The 26291-nt window shown below is 39.9% G+C and overlaps 1 protein-coding gene across 6 annotated transcripts in view; it reads right to left on the reverse strand.

Annotated features, from left to right (window-relative positions):
• Positions 1–1753: 1753 nt before the first annotated feature.
• Positions 1754–26291, reverse strand: part of nebl (nebulette) — a 313389-nt gene continuing 288851 nt past the window's right edge. For all 6 annotated transcript variants that reach the window (XM_073054631.1, XM_073054632.1, XM_073054629.1 and 3 more), the window contains 2 exons: positions 16261–16385; positions 1754–2923 (listed from right to left, as the gene is read on the reverse strand). In XM_073054631.1, the coding sequence (XP_072910732.1) occupies positions 2747–2923; positions 16261–16385 (302 nt within the window). In that variant the 3' untranslated portion in view covers positions 1754–2746. The remainder of the gene's footprint in view (positions 2924–16260; positions 16386–26291) is intronic.

A 26291-nucleotide genomic window follows, 5' to 3' on the forward strand; every position in this document is an offset into this window, starting at 1 on the left:
GATTTAATGTAGACAAGTGTGAGGTGTTGCACTTCGGCAGGACAAACCAGGGTAGGGCTTACATAATTTGCGATAGAACAAGAGGTTCTGGGAATACAGGTCCGTAATTCCTTGGAAGCGACATCACAGGTAGATAGAGTAGTAAAGAGAACTTTTGGCACATTGGCCTTTATAAATCAGAGCACTGAGTACAGATGTTAAGCTGAAGTTGTAAAAGATGTTGGTGAGGCTGTATTTGGAGTACTGTGTGCAATTCTGGTCACCTATCTTCCAGAAAGATATAAATAAGCTTGAAAGAATGCAGAGAGAATTTACAAGAATGGTGCTGGTTCTTGAAGACATGAATTATAGGGAAAGGTTGCATAGATTAGAATTTTATTTCCTGGAGCATAGGAGAATGAAGGGAGTTCTTATTGAGAGATACAAAATTTTGAGAAATATAGACACAGAAAATACATAAAAGGTTTTTCTACCTGAGGTTGGATGAGGCTAGAACTAGAGGTCATGGGTTTAGGGTGAAAGGAGAAATAATTAAGGGAAACTTGAGGGTGTACTTCTTTAATCAGAGGGTGGTGATACTGTGGAAGTGGCAGATGCAAGTTCAGTTGCAACATTTAAGAGAAGTTTGGGTAGGTGCATGCACAAGAGGTGTCTGGAGGGCTATGGTCCGGGTGCAAGTGGATGGGACTAGGCAGAGAAACAGGTTGGCATGCAGTAGATGGGCAAAAGAGCTTGTTTCTGTAGTGTAGTGCTCTATAACCTCTGACTATATACGTTCCTCATATCACTCCCTCACCTTTGCCAGATACATGGAAGAAGATAGTGCCAGCAAATGTGACCAAGGACAACATCCTCCAGATGGTTCACGAAACTACTTCTTTCACATCTTTTTCTTTCAGCTGTGGTTCTGCTACTGTTGAAGCCTGTGATCTACATTTTGGTGGTCTGCTTTTTAGGTTGATTGAGCGATCTCTTGCTTTGCTGTCTCCCAGGGTGTTTGGTGAGGTTTCGAGCGAAATATGCGGACTCAAGACTAAGAAGCCTGAAGATGGCCCATGATTGATTCCATTTCTCACCAATATTGCCAATTAAAGCAAAGAGTGAAATCATCGAGGCGAATACAGAAGGTGAGCGGGTGTTCAACGCCATCTACCAGCTTCTTGCTCAATGCTGCCTAAGCAATGTGTCTGTGTGTGAAGGTCTCCTTCCCCCTCGATGCTGCCAGAGTTCTGTGTCTTCGGCAAGTTTAATCAGTGTGGCTTATGGATTGGATTCTAGTTCATGTTATGATGTGTTTCTGGTCACTCATTTTTGGTTGCTATTTTGAGTGATTTTGATCAGGAAGGGCAGCCTGAAGGCAACGAATGACACAGCACCAGACCGAACTGAGCTGAGCTGAACTGCCTATACCTGGACTTTTTCAATTTGTGTTTTATATTCTGTGCTCATCATTCATTTTCTACACCATTTGCGCGATCTTTTTGTGCGTGGGAGGGTTGATACTTTGAAGAGATTCATGGCTTTCTTTGTTTCGTGGCTGTCTGTGAGGAAGATGAATCTGAGGATTGTACACTGCACTCATACTTTGATAATAAATGTACTTTGAATCTTTGAAGTAGCGCAGTAATAGTTATAAATTACTAAGTTTACATTGTGGAGTTCTTCAAAAAAGACTTTAATATTTATGATGTGTGTATGTGAAGGACAATAGCTATATTGCTTTGAAAGAAATACTGACCATTAGTCAAGAGAATGAACATACTATGGTATCTTTATTTAATCCTTTGTGGCACTAGTCACAGTATTGTTGTGCTAGTAATACACAATTTTTCATTCATCAGGATAAAATTAATGAGAACTACTTTATAAACAATTCAATAAACTGGATTATTGACTATCAAGACACTGCAGACCGAGCATGCATAACCAATAACCAAATCAAGCAAAGCTAAACAAACCCAGATGACACTCATCCAATGGAATCTCAGTTTCTAATAACCCAAAATACTCCAAAATCTAAAAAGCAAAAAAAAAAAAAAATCCTCTGAAATAAAACATTATCAAGCAAACTATTCAGGGTCAATTCATAGTCCGAAGAAAGTGCTTGAGAAATCCACAGTGCACGGGAAGACAGACAAAGTCCCACTAAGGAAATACTTCATGTTATACAGTTGACATTAGTAACCTTTGTGCATCTCACAGGCAAAGTACAAATGTGCACAAGTTAGTATTAAATCTCTCCAGAATTAGCCCACATTCATTTGTAACACATATGATTATCATGACGGACCTCTTGAACTTAAAACACTTTGCAAAAACAAGAATCTTCAAATACTACAGAAGCACCTAAAGTAAAGCTTCACACAGCCATTATTATATTTGTGGTACAGTGAGTTATGATCAAAGCAGATCATAACCTGCAACACAAACAGAACAGCTGAAAGTTTCTGTATAACTGTTAAAGACTAGCATTATCAATGTTGATATGTCAACATTGTTAAAAGCCTTACTGACTGCAGGAAATCGGAGTAATGACAGTTTTCCTTCTGAACAATATGATTAGTCAGTAGGAAGAAGAATTTTTTAGAAAGTCTCAAGAGAACATCATTAATACAATAATGAAAAGCTATTTAGATAGTAAATAGGATTTTAATATACTTAAGAGTTATCTTTTCCTTTCAATATTTTAATTACCATTTAGTGTAATAAAAATAAAGGCTTAAGCACAAACGGTGAGAAACAGGATTCAGTGAAGAGGTTCAACATAGTTAGCTGGAAGCATTCCAGTTTTTCCAGTTCTCTGGACAGTGCCATACATCCAACCCTCATCAATTGCTTGCACATTGATGATATAATCGCCATCCTTGAAGGAAACCTCATCCTCATCTGCAGCAGTGTAATCATACATTGCTCGGTATGTCCTCTGTAAGGAAAAGACAAGTCATTAATGTCGTGAGTATTTGCCAAATGAAGGTTCTATCATTGATACAAATTGGCAATGAAGCTAGACCCAGCTATCATAGGTTACTCACAGCAAAATAATTTAAGCTGATGTGAAGCAGCTTACCCATCAAATGATAGAAATAATGACTACTGTGAACTTGACAGCATCAAACTGGGCAAGACTGTGAGAGCATCACTTGTATAGTGGAGCAATGGCATGTAAAGATATAGATAATAGTTTTAAGAAGAGTGCTTTACTTCATATAACTACATTCACAGGTATGTGTATTATAGTTAATATTTGAGTATGATTGCAAATAGTTTGTTTGATTCAGTACTTTTTGTTTAAATAATTGATTACAGGTTAGACGTAAGAAATACAGTATGTGAATGGCCCGGATCATTACGCCATCATGTCATATGTGCCTGCCTCACTAAAGCAAAACAAATTAGACAAGTTATCATGGGCTCCCCTGTGATTTTCTTTCAATTAGTTTCTGGAGTTACCAAACATAACACCACTGACAAGTACATTTTAAAACAAACCTGGGAAGATGACCTACCTGTTGAAGCACAATATAATTTTTCTTTGCAAGAGGACAGAGATGCTCTATTGTTTAAAAAAAACACAGCACGTGCTGCTTTGGAAGGGGAGAGATGGTTGAGTTCACAAAATAGGAAGAAAACTGATGAAATTTATAGGTTCATGAACAGTGAGTACAGGAGATAATACATTTGAAAAAGAAGAATTGGTTGGCTACATTGGAAGGATAGTCACATTAGATTGCACAATGGATTGATGGATAATGTATACTGAATGAACTGAGGAGTATTTTGAAGCAAGTGAAAGAGCCAATGAAAAGCGAGTGACAGTGTTACTGAGTATAATAGGTGGGAAAGCATACAGTTTGCTTAGAATTTTAACTGCTCCAACCAAACCAGCCAAAATATTGTGAAAGTAATGCAGGAACATTTAGAACCAAAATCATTGTTGACTGCAGAATGCTTTAGGTTTCATGAGTGGAATCAAAAGGAAGGGGAGTCTATTTCAGTTTACGTGGCTGAATTGAAGTGTCCAAGAATTGTCAGTTCAGTGATGGGCTTAATGATACACTGAGAATCATTTAATTTCTGGAATCTTACAAGAAAGCATTCAAAACTGGCTCCTAACTGAAATACAACTCACATTTAAAAGAGTAGTTGAAATCTCTGTATCAATGGAAACAACAGAGTGATGCAATTGAGATGGAGTCAGGAACAAATGCAAGCATGAACAAAATTGTAACGTCTAAACAGAAGCCTGCCTGGATGATCAAATTGTGTTATCACTGCAGCAAGGACTCACATACACGAGAACAATGAAGGTTTAAAGGTGAAGTTTGCAGAAAATGCAACAAAATAGGACACATACTGAGAGCATGTAAGGCAGACAAAAATAAATGGACTCCACAGGGACAAGAAAAGGCTAAAGAGTCAAGTTGCAGTTCAAGAAGAGCACTAATTTGCATGCTGTTAACAAAATATCTGATAATTCTGAGAGACACACAAAGCTAAGTAGCCTTAAGATTTATATTGTGAAAACTAATGAGAGACCAGCAATATAACTAACACCAAAAGGGAATGGCAAATTAATTAAAATGGAATTGGACACTGGTTCAGCTGTTTCAGACATCCCACAAAGTGAGTTTGAATATCATTTCAAAGATACTGAACTGAAGGCTGCAGATATCCAATTCAGAACTTATACTGGAGACAAGATTAACTCCTGTGGGAATGGCACTGATAATAATTAATTACAACAACCAACAAGCCACATTGGCTTGTATGTGGTAAAAACAGAAGGGCCAGCATTGTGGGGCCATGACTGGCTGAGACAAATACAACTTGATTGGAGATCAATGAACAATTTGCATGCTACATCCCCTGCAATAAAGTCAACTGAAAGCAAATTAAGTAAGGTACTAGATGATGTCACAGCAGTGTTCAAAGATGGCATTGAAAAACTCAAACAAATCAAGGGTAAAATAGTGTTAAATAAAAAGGACACACACAAATTTTACAAATCCTGTCAGTTCCTTACTACATCTGTGATAAAGTAGCCAGTGAGCTAGATCACATGGAGGCTGAAGGAATCCTTTCCAAGATTGAGTGGCACCCACGGGCCACACCTGTAGTCCCCGTAGCCAAGAAGAATGGGTCTTTCAGGATCTGTGGTGACTTTAAGGTCACCATCAACCAACTGCTGAAAGTAGATCAATACCTTCTGCCCAGGACGTCTTTGCAAACCTTTTCTGGAGAAAAACACTTCAGAAAAGTGGACTGAGGCCTACCTACAGATAGAGATGGAAGAAGAGTCAAAGTGTTTTCCACCATAAACACTTTCAAAGTGCTTTATTGCTAATAGGTTTATTTTTGGAGTAATATCTTCACCTGTTCTCTGTCAAAAAGCTATGGGCCAGGGAATACAAGAATGCCCAGGCACTCAGTGTTACCTAGATAACATCGCCACCAGCGACAAGGAACATGTCCAAAATCTCACGACAAGGAACATGTCCAAAATCTCAAGACAGTATTGAATAGATGAGAAAAATATAGTTTCAGATCATGATGCAACAAGAGTGAAGTCTTTAAACAAAGCATCACGTACTGTGGCCGCACCATTGATGCACAAGCATTACACAAATAAGCTGAGAAAATTCAAGCAGTGGTGGATACCCCACGTCCAATAGCCATGTAAAGTTGCAGTCCTTTTGAGGATTTGTAAATAACTCTAACAGGCTCCTGCCAAACCTGGTAACTGTGCCTCACCCTTGGAACTCATTACTACATATCAGTTAGAAATAGCAATGGACAAATCAGTTAGAAGTAGCTTTCCAAATGGTAAAGGAAATGGTGACTTCATACACTGCATTCACACATCATGATCCACATTGTCCAGTGAAACTTGCCTGTGATACCTCACCTTATGGTATAAGTGCACTCATATCACATGTTATGAGTTATAGAAGTGAATGCCTAATAACCTTTACATTATATTCCCTTACCACTGCAGAGAAAAATTACACACAGGTTGTTAGAAGGGCCTTGAGTACATTTGGAGTATAAAGCATTTCAACCAGTATTTGTATGGGACAGAGTTTACCCTCATTACTGATCGTCAGTCACTGGAGTCCATTTTCAATCAACAGAAAGGAGTTTCACTAACAGCAGCAACATGAATAGGTTCTGTTGCTTGGAGAATACAATTACAAGATCTAATTCAAGAGAACAATTAATCATGGAAATGCAGATGGATTGTCCAGTTTACCCTCGGAAAAGGAAATAACTGAAAAATTTACAAAAGAGGACACTCCCCTTGATGTTTTGTCTCCAATGCAAATTGAAAATCTCCCTATTACGGCAGAGATGATCCAAAGGGAAAGCAGGAAAGAACCTACACTGCCTCAGGTCTACCTGGCAACCCAAAATGGCTGGAATATGCAGCAGAAGTTCAATTGTTAGAGACAAAAGCTGTCTAGACCTGTCGGAATCACTTCCTGCAGTCCCAGAGTCATTACCGACAGCCACCACAGAGGAGGGCCCAGAACCCGAGATTGTTTCACAGACACAAGTCCCACCTGCTAAAGACGTTGTCCCACAAGAATAAGAAATCCTCCACAGCAATCAAATCTTTAGGCCTGAATGGGACAATTTAACGCTTACTAGGTTGTGCATATCTAATCTATATAGTAGTTGTATTATCATTAAAGAGCATATGTTACATTATTTGAGTCGAGATGCATTCTTTTTTAAGTTAGAGTTTATAGCTATGTAGGGAGAAGTGTAATTTCAGTATTATTTCAGTAATATTCTAAATGTATTGTTTGATTAAGTATTCTTTGGTTACATAATTCATTTGCCAGTTATATGTAAGAAGTACGTGAATGGCATGTCATTACATCACCATGTCATGTGTGCGTGCCTTACTAAAGAAAAACTAAGTAAACTATTTATCCTATCAGTGTTTTTCTTTTGATTAGTCCCTGGAGTTACAAAACATAACAGTATGGGTGAAACTGGTACAGAAAAACCTTATGTTAGTAATTATAGTTTTATGTTGCTAGTCTCATAGAATTTTACTTACAGGGAGTTTTTTTTTCTTTAAGTTTCATATGAAAGTATTCCAAATGAAATCCATTAGATATTTTATTCAATTGGAATGCTGCTGCATCAACTTCTTGCTAATCTGATAAAGGTAACTGGCATTTGGAAAGTGGTAACCCCTACTGTTTGTTATTTTTATTAATGATTTGGATAGTGGGAAACTGCCCCATATGGAGATGTATAAAAGCAGAGATCGTAGGTTTAAGGGAAGGATTAAGTGGGTTAGAGGGGATTAGGAAAATAATTTTTTCACCTGTTGGTTGTTGCAATCCAGAATACACAATGCCTGGGAAGGCAGTAGAGGCAGGTAATCTCACAACATTCAAAAATGAAGACCACTTGAATCACTAAGACGCAGAAGGCTACAGACCAGGTGCTGGTAAATGGGATTAAGATAGCTATATTCTTGATAACCTGTTGGGCCAAAGGACCTGGTTCTGTGCTATATGGCTAGATGAGTCAATGATACTAAGATTTATTGAAGAGGGAAAAACTGAGCCAATAAAACCCATGGATAAAATGAAAACAGCACTAGTCAGTTTAATTTGTAAATGAGAATTCATGTTCCTAAAATTGTAGGACTTGATATCAAATCCAAAAGACTGCTACATAGAGCATTATGGCATGGAAAAAGGCCCTGACAATCAATTCCACATGTCCACATTTGGCACAAATTCTTCAAAACCTCTCCTACCCATGTACCTGTCCAACTATCTCTTTAAAATGTTACTGCACCTGTCTCAACCACTTTTTTCATCAGTTGATTCCATATATGTAACTTACTCTATGTAAAAAATGCTGCACCTCAAATCCTAATTAAGTCTTTCCCCTCTCAATTTAAAACCATGTCCTCCAGTTCTGTATTCCCCAACCCTGTGCATTCATCCTATCCATGTCCCTCATGATTTTATAAGATCACTTCTCAGTCTCCCACACTCCAAGGACAAAAAGTCTTAATCTGTCCAATCTCTCAGATAACTCAGTTCATCAAGTCCTGGCAACATCTTCATAAATCTATTATGCACGATCCAGTCAGATATTTTTTATTCCTTTATCTAGATGATCAGAACAGAACACAATATTCTAAGTGCAGTCTCACCAGTGCCTTGAGCAAAACAATATACCTTCCAATTTCTATACTTATTGCACTGACTGATAAAGGTGAAGGTGCCTAGAGTCTTGTTCACTGTGGAAGTCCTACTTGGATTTGACTTTCCAAAAGTTAACAGCTCATACTTATGAGAACTAAACTTCACAACAATGCAAAGAGTTCCTACAATTTCTTCTCTGGCTCTCGTGGTACTCTTGAATGTATCTGGTCAGATCCCAGAGATTTGTTTAACATTATATCATCTAAGGCATTCTCTCCTCTACTGTAATGTAGACTATCAACACGATATCCCCATTAACTATCCCTAGTTCCCAACTCTTCAAGTCTATCTCTATGGGTAATAACAGAGGATTATGAACCTTGCCCATCTCATACAGCCCAACACAAAGATGTCCGATTTTGTCTCTGAAGGGCCCTATTCTATCTGTAGTTACTATTTTTCCCTTAATCTCTTTGGACTCTCCTTAATCTTCTCTGCCAAAGTTATCTCGTGTCCCCATCCTGTTTTCCTTAATATATTCTTACATTGTTGATACTCTTTCAGATATTCACTTGGCCCCAGCTGCCTCCATCTTAGTTCTGGCCAGGGCCCCAATATTTCTTGTCCTCCAAGATTCCCTACTCCTATCAGTATTGCCCTTCACTCTAACAGCAACATGTAGACCTTTAGCTCTTGTTATCTTGCATTTAAAAGCCTCCCAATTGCTGGAGGTCCCTTTGCTTGCAAACTCTTGACTAATACCATTAAAATTCACCTTGTTCCAATTTAGAAGTTGAACATTCACCTCAGCGACTTGCCCTGCACCATTGCCCAAGAGTAGGTTGAGTTTTGCTTTCTTCCCAGTAGCACCCTCTACATAATTTCTGAACATGCAACAAATTCCCCCACATCTAAGCCCTTAACACCATGGCAACATTGATCCATGTTAGGAATGTTAAAATCCCTTACTATGACAACCCTATTATTCTTGCAACTCTCCACAATTCTCCTGCATTTTTGTTCTAATTCCCACTGACTATTTCGAGGGCCTATAGTATAATCCCAACAATGTGATTATTCCCTTCTTAATTCTCAGCTCCACCTATAAAGCCTCACGAATGACCCTTCACTGATTTCATCTGACTTCCACCATGATATCCCCATAAACAAATCTGCACTCCTCTTCATCTCTTCCCACCACCTCTATCCTGCCTGAAGCACTTGTACCCTGGAACATTAAAGTTCAAAGTAAATTTATTATCAAAGTTCTTATATGACACCATATACAATCCTTTTTCAATTTCATTTGCTTGCGGGCATACTCAATAAATGTATAGATGAATAACAGTAACAGAATCAATGGAAGGCCCCACCAACTTGGACAACCAGTGCCCAAAAGAGAAGAAAATGTACAAAGACAAAAAGAAAGAAATAATAATAATGATAAATAAATAAGCAATAAGTATCAAGAAAATGAGATGAAGCGTCCTTGAAAGAGAGTGTTGCGGCTGAGTTGACATGGAGTGAAGTTATCCCCTTCGGTTCAAAAGCCTAATGATTGAGGGGTAATAACTGTTCCTGAACCTGCTGATGGAGTTCTCAGTCTCCTGCACCTTTTTCCTGCTGGCAGCAGCAAGAAGAGCAGATAGCTAGGACTTCAATCAGTCACTATTTATTAGCAGTAAATGACATAGTAAATGAGGTCAGAATGCTGCAGCAAAATTCTCTGACAACACAACGTGTTATGGATGGATTTAAATGTCATCCCCAACCCTGAGGGACTGCCAGTGAAGGTGGTGGCTGATTGAGCGGCCGAAATTTGGCAGGTGCAGTACAATGCAGAGAACTGAGAGGCTATCCATGAAAGAAGGGAAAAGTATTTCATTGCTTAAATGAACGCTGCATCCAGTGTCGATGGAACAAAGTCAGTATTCAGGTTCAGTCTTGGTGAGCTTACTTAGGAAGGGAGTGCACTTGAATTCAGAGTACTTGAACTCTGATTTTAGAAAAAGCTCATTAAATTGATTTCTGAGATGAAAACACAACTTTTTGAGGAGGCTTTACTAAGTAGATGCTGATGAGATCTCAGGAATGGACACTGAATCAATTAACATACCCAATTCGGAGAGAACTGAACTTTGGTTGTTAGGGAATCAAAGTAGAGCGAAGCCAACATCAGTTTAACTGTTGTCTTTCTGAATGGCAGAGCAGATATGAGAAGACATACATGGCATACCATTGACTCTATTGCAGTTTCTCATAGCCATCCAGACACTCAAAGCATTTCAAAGTCAATTAAACATTTTTGAAATGTTGGCTCTGATGTGCATTCCCGAAATTCAGCAGTCATTTTTTGCACGTGACAATTGCTAACAAACAGCAAGTGATAATTAAGCTGCTGATTCACTTTAGGTGGCATTGTGCAATCTTTTAATCGACTTGAGAGGGGAAACTGTTGACTATTATCTCATCTGAAGGGTATTAGCATGCCTATCAAAACGAAGTACCATTCTGTATTGTCAACCCAAATTAGGTCACCAGCATCGAGTCTGAACTGTTGACCTTCTAGCTCAGAGGCAAATGTCCTGATTTATACAAAACTGCACAAGATTAGGTACCAAAGAATCCAAAATAATTTTTAAAATTGCAAAACCTTTTATAGGGAAATGTAGGCCTACAATTGTGAAATTTCTGCATATCTTGTCATTCAAAAGATTTTATAAAAGCTATCAAAACTGCTGAAAAGAATCCAAACACTCACTTGGCTAATAGTGACTGACTTCTAAAGGTAAATACATGACATTAAAAAATCTATGTATCTACATAGAGAACAGCATAAAGCCAGTCACTTCCTCAAATGTAGGAAAGTAAACTGGTTACTTAGTAAATTCCCATGAAATATGATTTAAAAGCGGCATTGCCACATACAGAAGTAGCAACAGTTTCATTATATTTGTAAATTTTATTGAATAAACTGAAGGTTTATTATTGAATAAACCAAGGTCAGCAAATACTTATCACAACATCATAGAAAATTTGTGGCATTGTACAAGGCCTCTGAGCCCATGGTAACTGGGTCAGTTGTAAATGAGCTATCTAACCTAATCTCACTATCCCACATTAAGTCCCTAACTCTGCAGTTATGTTAAGAGCAAAAGGATTACAAGGGACAAAAGTAGTCCTCTGGAAGCCCAAAATGGTAATCCATGTGTCGAGCAAAAACAAATGACAGAGCTCTTAAATTAATTCTTTGCATCTGTATTTACTCAGGAAACAGACACAGAGTCAGACAAAGCAGCATCAACTTCATGGACCCTATACAGATTACACAGGAGGAGGTGTTTGCTACCTTGAGGCCAATCAGGGTGAATAAATCCCCAGGGCCTGACAAAAGTGTTCCCTTGGACCCTAGAGGATGCAAATGCAGAAATTACCAGAGGTACCAGAGGATTAGAGGATGTTACACTATTTAGAAAAGGCTCTAACATAAACCAGGAAATTATAGACTAGTGAACCTAAAGTCAATTGTAAGAAAGCTATTGGAAGGTAATGTAAGACATACATTATTTGGATAGACATGGACTGATTAAGAATAGTCAGCATGGCTTTGTGTGTGGTATGTCATATCCAACCAAGCTTATAGAGTTTTTTGTGGAAGTTACCAGGAAAGTGGATGAAGGCAAGGCAGTGAATGCTGTCTACATGGACTTTAGTACGGCATTTGACAAGGTCCCACATAGGAGGCTGGTGAAGAAATTGCAGTCGCTTGGCATTCAGGATGAGATAGTAAATTGGATTAGACATTGGCTTTGTGGGAGAAGCGAGAGAATGGTAGTAGAGGGTTGCTCCACTGACTGAAGGCCTCTGAATGGTGGTGTGCTGCAGGGATCAGTGCTGGGTCCTTTGTTGTTTTGATATACATCTACTGTATGTATATCAATGATCTGGATGATAATGTGGTTAACTAGATTAGTAAATTTGCAGATGACACCAAGATTCAGGGGTGTAGTGGACAGTGACAAAAGCTATCATGTCTTGCAGAGAGATCTGCATCAGCTGGGAAAATGGGCTGAAAAATGGCAGATGGAAGTTGATGCAGACAAGTGCAAGATTTTGCATTTCAGTAGTATCAACCATGGTAGATCTTACACAGTGAGCGACAGGGCACTGAGGAGTGTGGTAGAACAAAGAGATCTGGGAATACACATTCACAATTTCTTGAAAGTGGCATCACAGGTAAATAGGGTCGTAAAGAAAGTTTTTGGCATATTGGCCTTCATAAATCAAAGTACTGAGTACAGGAGATGAGCTGTTATGTTGAAGTCATATAAGACGTTGGTGGGGCCTAAATTGGACTATTGTGTGCAGTTTTGGTCACCTACCTACAGGAAAGATGTAAACTACGCTGGAAGAGCAATGAGAAAATTTACAAGAATGTTGCAGAGTCTCAAGGACCCGAGTTATAAGGAAAGATTGAATAGATTAGGTTTGTATTCTTTAGAACATAGAAGACTGAGAGATTTGATAGAGGTATACAAAATTATGAGTAGTACAGATACTGTAAATGCATGCAGGCTTTTTCCAGAGGTTAGGTGGGTAAGAGCCACCTACAACCAGAGGTCATGGGTTAAGGGTGAAAGGTGAGAAGTTTAAGGAGAGCTCGAGGGGAAATTTCTCCACCCAGAGGGTCATGAGAGTCTGGAATGAGCTGTCAGCACAAGTGGGCTCAATTTCAACATTTAAGAGAAGTTTGAATTGGTATGCGGATAGTAGGGATATGGAGGGCTATGGTCCCGGAGCAGGTCAATGTGAGCAGGCAGTCTAAGTGGTTTTGGCATGGCTTAGATGGGCTGAAGGCCCTGTTTCTGTGTTCTACTTTTCTATGTGTCTATGACTCTACACACCCAAGTATTTGTTCGGTATTCTCTCTCAATGAAAGATCTTTTCCTCATCTACTGTAACCTGTCTATTACTTTCAATCACTTTAAACCTATGTTTCTTGGTCTTGACCTTCCTTTTGAGGGAAAATAGTTTTGCATGGTATAGCAGCTAGTGGCCACTGCTGCCTAACAGCCCCAGCAAGCTGGATTAAATCCTGAATTCCACTGCTGTCTGTGTGGAGATTGCATGTGCTCCCTGTGGCCATGTGGGTTTCCTCCAGCTAATCCAGTTTCCTCACACATCCCAAAGGTATGTTGTTAGTGTATCTGGTAAAAATCTAGGAGGGGTTGTGGCAGGGGGAAGTTGATGGAGATGACAGGAGAATAAAGTGGGTTATGGTAGAATTAGCCTAAAAATATGGTTTTGGTATTCAAAGGGGAGTTGGTGGGCCATAGGGGCCGCTTCTGTTTTCTGTGAATCTGTACCTGAAGGTCCTTCCTTTTAACTCTATACAGGTCGCCATTATTTTAAACACCTCATTTAAGTTACCCCTCAGCCTCCTCTGTTCTGAAGAAAACAACTCTAACTTATCCAATCTTTCCCACAATTTTCCAGTCCTGATAATATGCTGTAAAAGCATTATACCTCCTCTTTGATATGTCACCAATGACTCTTACATATAGAGAGGTATAGAGTTGAGAGCATTCTGATGGGCCATCACACAGCCAGGCATAGAAGTTCTACTGCACAGGACTGCAAGAGGATGCAGAGGGTTGTAAGACTCAGCCAGCTCCATTATGGGTAGACTCCTCTCCACCATGGATGACATCTTTAAGAGATGATGCCTCAAGAAGGTGGCATCCATCACAAATGGCATTCACCATCTGGGACACACCCTCTGCTCACTACCACCATCAAGGAGGATGTACTGGAGCCTGAAGACCCACACTCAGTGAATCAAAAACAACTCCTTTCTGTCTACCAGTAGATTTCTGGTAGAAACCTACTTTATTCTTGCTTTTTTTTTGTACTATTTATTTTTAAAATATTCATATATTTTAAATGTCTTTTTATGTTTTTGCATTACACTGCTGCCACAAAACAACAAATTTCACATCACATCATAGACGTCAGTGATAATAAATCTGATTCTGATTATCTTTCTTGTAACATGGTAACCAAAACTTTTTGCATTACTCAAGTTATGGCCTTGGTGGTGTGCAATTCTAGCTTGATCTCACTGCTCCTAAATCCTATGTTTTAGTTAAAACATACCAAATTATTTTAACTACCTTATTGATGGAAAAAAAACATCAATGTCTCTGTGCTCCCCCACATGACTAATATTTTGCTAATTATTTTATATCCCCTTACCTTAACTCAACTTATTCACTTGCACCTCCTTAATATATTTCCTTACACTTCTCTGGATTAGCTTCCACAATAATTCTGTCCAAGCATATTTTTGATACCCAAATATGGATTTTAGAATATGTAAATATTTTTAATATTTGGTATATTTATTTTGTAACTTAATCTTTAAATAATATGCTCCAAAAATATGTACTTCCCTTTAAAAGTGCAAACAAGGGTTGCTTTTTGTTCCATATTCTCCAGCAATTTATGCACTAAAACTGAATAGCTACCAATCATTTTTTTGTTTGATTTGTTCTGGTACTGGTGGCCAGGCAAAATGCTGCCTTACTCCATGCTTCACATCAATGAGTTAGGCTTACAATTGAAAACACGTGGCTCAAATTGAGAACAAGCTTGAGGATCATGGCACCTGAAGACTTATTGTTAGGCAAGTAAGCAACTTGACTCTCTTGAAGCCTACGGCTTCTTACGAATTCTCAAGCTGCACTAAAGTAGTGTCCCTACTGTTTTAATGAAGCCATTCTGAGAGACTCCACATTAATAATATCATGGGGTAGAACTGGAGACAAGTAGCCTAGATTCACCTGACTTCAAAGAGCAGTGTCTCAAAAACATAAATGATTACTTTTCTTCATAAAATGGGAAAAATCTTCATGAAAATAAAATTCTTCATAAATGAGAGTAATATACCTTAAATATGGAATAAAAGATTCTTGAAAATGCTTTCAATCCTAGTGTTAGTCTTCAAAAAGATTACATCTAAAGCTTGAGATGAGATACAGCTTTGAAATCACAATAGTATTTCTATTATAACATAAATTACATACTATGCTGATTACCTGGGTCATTTTGGCTTAATTTTCTTGCACTTGCAAGCATGAATTTGATAAGAGAACAAACACCAACCATTATTAAAGAATCCTTTTGATGGAATAACAATATAAGTTCAGAGCTGCACTTACGCTGATATTAGATAACTTCATGGATAGCTTCAGATAACTTTTTTAAAAATGAATCTCTACTGGTACATTACTTCATAAATCCAGGAAACTCACTTGAGGTGGCCATTTTATGTAGCAAAGTGGCCATGTAAATGAATGGAGAAGAGTGTTAACATATTCTGAATAGAGATTTAAGGCACAACCCATATAAACAAAATATGTCTCGGTTCTGTGAGGGTTTCAATTAACCTAGGAATTTTTGGACACTCTCTAGAAAATGCATTTCTAACACATTAAAGTATGAATGTTATCATATGAAATTTTATTTCAATCAGCTCAGATACAGTAATCTCTACAATAAATTCAAAATATTATCATAACAAATTAATCAAAATTGGTTCGCTTAAAAAATATTATACATGTATGCAATTTCAGCTGAGATGCAGAACTAAATTAATTGATATAGATACATGGTGAATTGTGTTGGTAATAATGCTATTTTTGGTGTTCAACATCACATAATAAATTTAACGTGGTATAATCAAAGTGAGAGGTGAGGTAAAAGTATGGCATAATGGTGTTACCTTATTTAAATAAATTGCTTACCGATGCTTATGCTTTCAATACATGTGTAGCTTTTAAATACTCCTCCACCTACTCATTTTTCAGATTTAATTTGTCAATGAGTGGTCATTTCTACTCAAAGCCCTATCACTTTACCTTTTAGTAGAACAGTTGGGAGGCGTTTACTCATGGTTGGAAAACAAGGTAAAGAGGATCCAAGTAGCCAGTCAAAGATTAACATTTTAAGTAGAACGTTAATAATCAATGCAGTGAAAATAAAGTAGAAGAAAGATCAGCTTTTAATTAGTGAAGACACTTACCATACTGATTTGATGAGGAAGAGAATGCTGTGGCCTTACGGAGGATACATTGGACTGATGCATATAACCATATCCAGGAGAATGAGGAGAATGCATCTGCTGGTAAGCTCCAGGAAGCACTGCAGCTAATCAATAATACAAACAATGTCAACATTGAAAATAAGGTATTACCATTTCAGCACAAGTTTTAACATTGCTCAATTTTGCATTTGTATGTATTCAGGTAAAAATTCAAATCAATTGTTCTGAGTAAACTCCAAAGGTCCTGCACTAAATGTTGGTCAGCTCTTGGGGTAATATTCACAGGATTCATCTGCACTATGGATTGTAAGTTTAAAAGCATAAAATAATTACAAAAGGATTGATGAGAAGATGAGAAATTAATTTTCACCCAGAAAGAGATGGGAGTGTAGGAACCAAAAGCCAGAACAGACAGGAGAGGTAAAAACTCTGAAAAGACTTCAAAAGCACTTTGATACGTACCTGGAGTCATGACTTGCAGGGCAATGGTCCTAATGCTAAATGGAAGAACAGCACAATGGTCTGAATGGTCTTCTATGTCATAGATCTTGTATAACTCTTTATCAATACTGCCCAAACTCAGAGAGCCAGGCAATCAATGTGGTAAACATCTTTATACAGTACATTCAATTAAGATCAAAATCCTGGTGCTAGTTTCCTTTGTCAGTCACAGAGTTCCATCACTGTTGCACTTAAGGACTCAGATGGCCATGCAGAGTGAATATTAGCAGAAGCTCAGGCTGCACATGGTTGTCAGCTTCCCATTGTTCTATCACCAAACCTGGCAGCAAGGGTAACTGACTGATGGGCCATCATCTAACATGGCAGTGGTAGGAGCAAGAATTTAGTCACCTTGAGAGAAAACAGCAGATTTGTACTTTACAGAGCCAATAATATTCACAGTTAGGCTCGGAATATGCTGCAGGACAGACTGCTTAACACCACACTGAAGTCCTGACCAAGAGCTATTATGGCTGAAGATTGAGCTTGGATGGTAGTCAGCTGAGCAGCATGAGAGATGTCAGAGTTTGCCCTGCAGCCCTCATACAGCAGGTGGTTTCCCCCCAACCTGCATCCACCACCTTCAGAAACTGCAATGTGATCAGGACAATAAGACTTGATGCAGAGTTGGTCACCATTTCCATGTTGAAAGGGATGAGTTCCTGGCTCCACAAAAATACCGCCTGCAAGATTGAGAATGGATCTGTCCACGTACTTAGATAACTTAGAAGCTTTCAGATGCTTACATGCAGAAAGATCTAAACAATATTCAAGCATGTGGTAAGTAGGAAGTAATATTCATCCACAATAGAGCAAGGCAATGACCATTCCCAGTAAAATAGAGAGTCTAAACACTTGCCCTCAATTTACAAAAGCATTACCAAAGCTTACCTGAATAAACTTCCTAAATACTGTGGCCCAAGGTGAAAGCTTTCAGTTTCTTTGATAACATGCAAGAAACTTGATCCCACTCAAGACAAAGCAGCCCAGTTGATTGGTCCTCCATCCACCATCCTCAACATCAATTTCATTCACCAGTGCTGATGAGCAAAATGACCATGGGGGGTGGGGGGAGGGTCCATGCTTATAGTTCCATGAATCTAATAACACAATTCATTGGAGTATTGAAGGAGGCTTTCATTGGTCATTACCTTCACTGGTGGCAACTGCTCTGTCTACGGCCATGACCACACGAAACTCCAGAAAGTTGTAGACCCAGCTCAGCACAGCAAGGAAACCAGCTGCTTCTCTGTGGTCTCTGCCCATATTTCTTGCTGCCTCAATAAAGCAGCCAGATAATCAAAGACCCCACCAAACATAGCCATCCTCTCTTCTCCCCAATCCAATCAGGCAGAAGACTCAAAAGTGTGAAAGAACATACTACCAGGCTCAAGGAGTTTCTGTCCTTCTTTCATAAAACTTTTAAATGGTGCCCTAGGATGATAAAATGGATTGTTAACCACACAATCTATCTGATTGTAATCTTGTCTATCCACAATGTCTTTTCTCTGTAGCTGTTAAGACTTTACCTGCATACTGTTACTCTTTTACCTTGTACTACCTCAATTCACTGTGCAATGAATTGATCTGTATAAACATTATGCAGAAGAAGCCTTTCACTGTACCTTGGTACATGTGACACCAATTCCAAGTGAAACATAGGAGTTCTAAAGGAAGTCTGAGGGTAAGGTTTCTTTTTTAATATAGTGATTGCTATCTGGAACTCACTGGCAGAGGAGGTAGTGAAGTCGGATACATTTAAGAGACATTCAGAGGGGTACAAATAGATAAGGCATAGAAGGGCACATAACTAATACAGGCAAATGGGATTAGTGCACACCATTTAAAAACTGCACCACATTCACTTCCCTAGACTATTCTAATTCAGTCCTTTCCAGGTCTTCCTGAGCAAAACTAGTATAAGGTCACTTTCTCAAGAAGCTACCCTATGAGTTGTACTCCTCTTCAAGTTCAAGTTTATTGTCATCTGACTGTACATAAATACAACCAAACGAACCAACATCGCTTGTGACCACGATGCACTCACAATACATGTATTACACACAGCACATCTAACACATTACCACAAAAAGGTTGATATAATTCAAAATGCATGTGAAGTGCACAGCATGGGTAAAAAAGTGAACAGTAAACAGTTCAAGTCCTAGTTATGAGACCTCGATTGTGACAGGGTATTTATCAGTCTCTGAGCCTGGGAGAAGCTGCTGTTACCCACTTTGGCAGTCATAGTCCTGATGCTCCTGTACCTCCTTCCTGATGGTAGTAGGTCAAAGCAAGTGTGTGTGAGCTCGCAGGTGCTAGGGTCCAGGGTGTCTCATAGTGGCTGCAGAATTTTATTGAGAGAGAGGATGAGCAGCTAGAGGTTGTAGTACACAATAGCACCAATGACAGGTAGAAAGGGGGAAGAGGTCCTGCACAGTGAGTAGGGAAAGTTAGAAGAGGCTGAAGAGCAGGACCTCAATGGTAGTATTCTCTTGATCACTCTCAGTGCCACATACAAGTCAGATAGATGAACGAGTGGCTAAGGGCAGGGGGGCAGGGTTTCAGGTTCTTAGATAATTGAAACCTTTTTTGGGGCAGGAGTGACCTGTACAAGAGAGATGGATTGCACCTAAACTGGAGTGGAATGAATATCCTGGCTAGGATGTTCACTACTCATGAGGGCTTAGACTGCTACGGTAGGGGTTTGGTACCAGAGCATCAGATCAGAAAGCTGAGGAAGATAGATGTCAGGACCAGTGAAAACGGGCAGGAGCAATGTAATAGATACGATGGGAATAGATAGCTTGAAGTGAGTGTATTTTAATGATAGGAGTATTATGGGTAAAAGTGATGAACTTTGAGCATGGATCAATACTTGGAACTATGATGTTGTGGCCATTATACAGACTAAGTTGACAGAGGGACAAGAGTGGGTGTTTAACGTCCTAGGGTTTCAATGTTTTAGAAAAGATAAAGAGGAATATAACAAATGTGAGGGAATTGCACTATAAATCAGGGACAGTATCACAGCTGCATTCAGTGGGAACATAATGGAGGGTTTGTGCACTGAGTCTTTTTAGGAAGGGTGTAATCACTCTGATGGGACTTTACTACAGTTCCCCCCCCACCCCCGCACCACCAACAGCCATATGAATGTTGAGAAATAGATATGTAGGCAGATAAAGGAAAGGTAAAGAAAAACAACAGGGTTCTTGTCATGGAGGACTTCAACTTCTCTAAAATAAGCTGAGACCTTCTGAGTGCAAGAGGTTTAGGTAGGGCAGAATTTGTTAGGTGCATCCAGGAGAGTTTCTTAAATTAATATGTAGACAGTCCAACTGGAGGAGTTGCTGTATTGGAACTGTTCTTCATTAACGAGCCTGGCACGGTGACCAACCTTTCAGTGGGTGAACAATTAGGGAACAGAGACCACAACTCTAATTTTTGAGATAGCTACAGATAAGGTTAAGTATGGTCTTTGTGGGAAAATATTAAAATGGAGCAGGGCAAATTATGAGAGTATTAGGCCGGAATTAAGGAGAGTTATCTGGGAATAGTTGTTTTTGGGCAAGTCCACACCTGACAAGCAGGTGGTGTTTAAAGACCAACTGCACAGAGTACAAGACATGTATGTTCCAGTCAGAAGGAAGGACAAGGACGGCAAGGTAAGAGAACCTTAGATATCACGGATATCAAGGTGATAAATTTAGTCAAGAAGAAAAAGAAAAAGTAGGTAAAGCTTGGGAATGTGAAGTCAAACAGAGCCCTTGAGGATCATAAAGAAGCCAATAAATAACTTAATAAGGGAATTAGGAAAGCCAGGAGGGGCCAAGAAAAGTCCGTGGCAAATAGGATTAAAGAGAATCCGAAGGCGTTCTATATACATGCTAAGAGCAACAGGATAATTAGGGAGAGTGTAGGACCACTCAAGGACAAAGGAGGGAACATTTGTTTGAATTCGGAGGATGTGGTTGATGTCATTAATGAGTATTTTACATCACTATTTACCATGAAGGATGAGGGAAATCGGGAGATCAATGCCAAGCATACTGTTATGTTTGTGCATTTCTAGGTAATGGAGGAAGTAGTGTTGGGTCTCTCAAAGAGCATTAAGGTGGATAAGACCCTTGGGCCTGAAGGGATATACCAAAGGTTATTGAGAGAGGCAAGAGAAGAGGTTTCCGGGGACCTGATCAGTATCTTCATATCCTCTCTAGCCACAGGTCAGGTCCCGGAGGACTGGCGATGAGCTGATGTTATTCCATTATTCAAGAAGGAAACCAGGGATAATCCTGGAAACCACAGACAGGTCAGAATTCTTACGGATTTATGAGCATTTGGAAAACCATGGCCAAAGGGAAAGCCAGCATGACTTTCTGCAGGGCAAGTCAAGCCTTACGCATGCGATCGAGTTTTTTGAAGAAGTGACGAGAGTGATTGATGAAGGTAGAACTGTGGATGTTGCCTACATAGATTTTAGTAAGACATTTGACAAGGTCTATCATGACAGGCTCATCTAGAAGATTAAGATGCATAGGATCCATGATGAATTAGCCACTTTGATTCAGAACTAGCTCGCCCATAGAAAGCAGAGTGTAGTGGTCGAAGGGACTTCTTTGAGCTGGAGGTCTGTGATCAGTGGTGCTCCGCAGAGATCTGTACAGGGATCTCTGCTGTTTGGGATGTATATAAATGACCTGGATGAAAATGAAGATGAATGGGTTAGTAAGTTTGCTTATGATAAGAAGATTAGTGATGTTGTGGATAGCATAGAAGACTGGCAAAGAATACAACAGTTACAAATATTGGTGGAAAAATAGTAGATGGAGTTTAATCTGACCAAATGTGAAGTGTTGCACCTTCATAGGTCAAATGTAAAGAGACAACACACTGTTAAGAGATGTTTAGATAGGAACATGAATGTGAGGGAAATGGAAGGATATGGAATCAGAATCAGGTTTATTATCACCGGCATGTGATGTGAAATTTGTTAACTTAGCAGCAGCAGTAGTCCAATTCAATACATAATATAGAAGAGAAAAAAGTTATAACAAATAAAATGAAAATAATAAGTAAATCAATTCCAATATACATATATTAAATAGATTTTAAAAAACATACAAAAAAACAGAAATACTGTTTATTTAAAAAAAAGTGAGGTAGTGTCCATGGGTTCAATGTCCATTTAGGAATCGGATGGCAGAGGCGAATAAGTTGTTCCTGAATCACTGAGTGTGTGTCTTCAGGCTCCTGCCTGATGGTAGCAGTGAGAAAAGGGCATGCCCTGGGTGCTGAGGGTCCTTAATAATGGATGCTGCCTTTCTGAGACACTGCTGCTTGAAGATGTCCTGGGTACTTTGTAGGATAGTACTCAAGATGGAGATGACTAGATTCACAACCCTCTGCAGCTTCTTTCAGTCCTGTGCATTAGCACCCCCACCCCCCACCAATACCAGACAGTGATGCAGCCTGTCAGAATGCTCTCCACAGTACATCTATAGAAGTTTTTGAGTGTACTTGTTGACATGCCAAATCTCTTCAAACTCCTAATGAAGTATAGCTGCTGTCTTGCTTTTTTTTTATAACTACATCGATAGGCTGGGACAGGTTACATCCTTAGAGATCTTGACACCCAGGAACTTGAAGTTGCTCACTCTCTCCACTTCTGATCCCTCTTTGAGGATTGGTATGTGTTCCTTCATCTTACCCTTCCGGAAGTCCACAGTCAACTCTTCCGTCTTACTAAAGTTGAGTGCCAGGTTGTTGCTGTGGCAACATTCCACTAGTTGGCATATCTCACTCCTGTACGCCCTCTTGTCACTATCTGAGATTCTACCAACAATGATTGTATCGTCAGCAAATTTATAGATGGTATTTGAGCTATGTCTAGCCACACAGTCATGTGTATACAGAGAGTAGAGCAATGGGTTAAGCACACACCCCAGAGGTGCACCAATGTTGATCGTCAGCAAGGAGGATATGTTATCAACAATCCGCAGATTGTGGTCTTCCTATTAGGAAATCGAGGATCCAACTGCAGAGGGAGATACAGAGGCCCAGATTCTGTAACTTCTCAATCAGGATTGTGGGAATGATGGTATTAAATGTTGAGCTATAGTCGATGAACAGCATCCTGACACAGGTATTTGTGTTGTACAGGTGGAGAGCCATTGAGATTGCATCTGCCATTGACCTATTGTGGTGATAGGCAGGTTGCAATGGGTCCAGGTCCTTGCTGAGGCAAGAGTTCAGTCTAGTCATGACCAACCTCTCAAAGCATTTCATCACTGTCAATGTGACTGCTACTGGGCGATAATCATTAAGGCAGCTCACACTATTCTTCTTAGGCACTGGTATAACTGTTGCCTTTTTGAAGCAAGTGGGAACTTCTACTCATAGCAGTGAAGTTGAAAATGTCCTTGAATACTCCTGCTAGTTGGTCGGCACAGGTTTTAAGAGCCTTACCAGGTACTCCATCGGGACCTTCTGCCAGGGTCATCAGGTGCAGCAGGGATCTTCATAGCTGTAGTTGTGTTCTCCCTATCAAAGTGGGCATAGAAGGTGTTGAGTTCATCTGGTAGTGAAGCATTTCTGCCATTCATGCTATTGGGTTTTGCTTTGTAGGAAGTAATGTCTTGCAAATCCTGCCAGAGTTGCTGTGCATCCGATGTCACTTCCCACCTCATTTGAAATTGTCTCTTTGCCCTTGAACTAGCTGGTTTTCTGGTACAGGCCTGGGTCACCAGACTTGAATGCCACAGATCTAGCCTTCAGCAGACGATGTTCCTCCTGGTTCATCCATGGCTTTTGGTTTGGGAATGTGCAGTAAGTCTTTGTAGGCACACACTCATCCACACAGGTTTTAAAGAAGTCAGTAACAACTGCAACATACTCATCCAGGTTTGAAGATGAATCCCTAAATACAGTCCAGTCCACCGATTCAAAGCAGTCCTGTAGGTGCTCCTGTGCTTCCCTTGTCCATACCTTCTTGGTCCTCACTCCTGGTGCTGTAGTCTTCAGTCTTTGCCTATACTCAGGGAGTAGAAATACAGCCAGGTGATCAGACTTTCCAAAGTGAGGGCGTGGAATAGCACAGTAGGCATTGTTGATGGTGGTGTAGCAATGGTCCAGTGAATTGTTTCCTTTGGTATTGCAAGTGATCTGTTGATGGTAGTTGCTTAGTGATTTTGTCAGACTAGCCTGGTTAAAATCTCCCAAAACGATGGTGAAGGGGTTAGGGTGGGCTGTTTTATGCAAGTTGATGCAGATCATCTAAAACCTGCTTGACATTGGCTGGAGGTGGAATGTATCCTGCTACCAAAATGACCCCAGAGAATTGGTAAAAATTGGTAGGTAAAAAGGACGACACTTAACTGCTAGATATTCCAGGTTTGGTGAGCAGAATTGGGACAGCACTGATATATTTGTGCACCAAGAAGAGTTGATCATGAGGCATACTCCTCCACCTCTGCTTTTGGGAGACTCTATAGATCTATCATGACAGTGTATAGTAAACTCGTCGATCTGAGTCGCTGCATCCGGTATGGAAGGGGTTAACCAGGATTCCATGAAACAAAGGACACATGTGGTCCTAATGTCCCTCTGATTCAGCACCTTCGCTCTGAGATCATCGATGTTATTCACCAGAGACTGCATGTTTGCCAGCAAGATAGTCAGTACAGGGACTTTAAAACCCCATTTCCTTAAATACACTTGTAACCCTGCTCTGCGCCCGCACTTCCTCTGAGGTATCCTACATGGGCACTTGCAACCTCAGTTGGTGTTGTTATCGTCAGTTTTAAGCAGTGATAGTTTGTTTAAATGCATTAAGACATCTTTGTTGACTGTACTGACCTGAGAGGCAGCTGTGCTTTTTAGTTGCATCAGGCTGAAACGGGAATATTTAATCATATCCATTGAGAGTACTGCTGCTACTCAAATCGCCCCTAGGCATCCCGGACATTGTACAGACAGCAGATATTAGTTTAGTTAGCCTTTTGATTACTAATATAATTGTTTTGGCACAACATCGTGAGCCAAAGGACCTCCTCCTGTGCTGTACTGTTCTATGTTCAATGTTCTAAAGAGATGGAGGGATGGCTACTAGGGATTCCTCAACAATGTTTTGGATCCTTCGTATACAACATTCCCGGTAAATGTTCCAAGTCAGTGGCAGAGAGACCCCGGTGACCCTCTTGGCAGTTTTTACTACCCTCTGTAGGGTTTTGCTGTCCAATACCTTGTAGCTTTTGTATCACACAATGATGCAGCCAGACAGGATACTCTCGATGGTGCTCCTGTAGAAAGATGTTAGAATGGGGGTTTGGGAGCCTTGTATGCCTAAGTCTCCTCAGAAAGTGTAGACACTGTTGTGGCTTTTTGATTAATAAGGTCCAGACTAGATCATCTGTTATGTGCAAACCTAGGAACTTTGTTATCTTCACTCTCTTCATGGCAGAGCATTAATGTGCAGTGGAGAGTGATCAACTGGTGCATTCGTGGAGTGAATATGGGTGGGGGAAGGGGTGAGTGGAGATAGGGGAGAGGGGATTGGAGGGAGGGGATGGGGTCACCTCTCAGGAAAAGTTCTTTTCCATACTAAGACAGCTTCTACAGGCTTCATGCTGCCATCATGATCTATTGTTAGTTCATTTCAGTCAATGGTGTCTTCTTGGCCCTAGAGTATTCAGAAACTTGGCCCAGATGTCTATCTACATTTCCAACCCAGCATCAGTCGATCAATATGCCTGTTCCTGTCTGTTAGTGGTCATTCTCTCATCAGTGCTCCCCAGGCTGCGCAATGACTTTCACCAACAGACCACCAGTTAATAACTCCTTCACACAGCAAAGTTCTTTTTTCAAATGGAATAATCAACCATGCTGCTTTTCAGGTATTTGATGAGCCATTTACATCATGCTTAGAGCTAAAGGCAATACTCCTATTCTTTTGGGAAATAAGTGTTTTAAGATTATGGAGAAATGGCAAAAGCTGGCAATTAACATTTTGGAAAGGTATGATTAAAGATGTTGCAACTAACCATGAAGGTATGCAGAATAACCCACTTCAGTACCAACTGAGATGGTACTGTTACATACCCCGTGGGTATCTTGTGACTGTCACATGACCATGATGTAATTGAGTCTCTGCTGAGCATGATGTAATGGTCTTGTGATGGTGGGGTGACATAATTTTCTACCAATGAGAGATCGTGTGATGGCCTGTTTCAACAGGTATAAAAGGGGAAAGCCTTGCTGTGACGTAGGTCAGTTCATGGTTTAATTCATCAGTGACTCCATTCTGCTGCAGATTCATCTCATGACGCAGTTTTAAAGTGGAGTTTTACTTTCTGCCTTAAGTCTCAAAGGTTATTGCCGGCAGTTTTGCTACAATACTGCCAGTCTAGTCCAGTCGGAGAGCGAAGATTTTTGGAAGTACGGAGACCCAAAGGATCGAGTAAAGTTGGTGTTGTCAGCGGTAATACAGAATCGACCTTATTTAATCTTCG

This window comes from Hemitrygon akajei, chromosome 8 (assembly GCF_048418815.1).
Source record: "Hemitrygon akajei chromosome 8, sHemAka1.3, whole genome shotgun sequence".
Lineage (NCBI taxonomy): Eukaryota > Metazoa > Chordata > Chondrichthyes > Myliobatiformes > Dasyatidae > Hemitrygon > Hemitrygon akajei.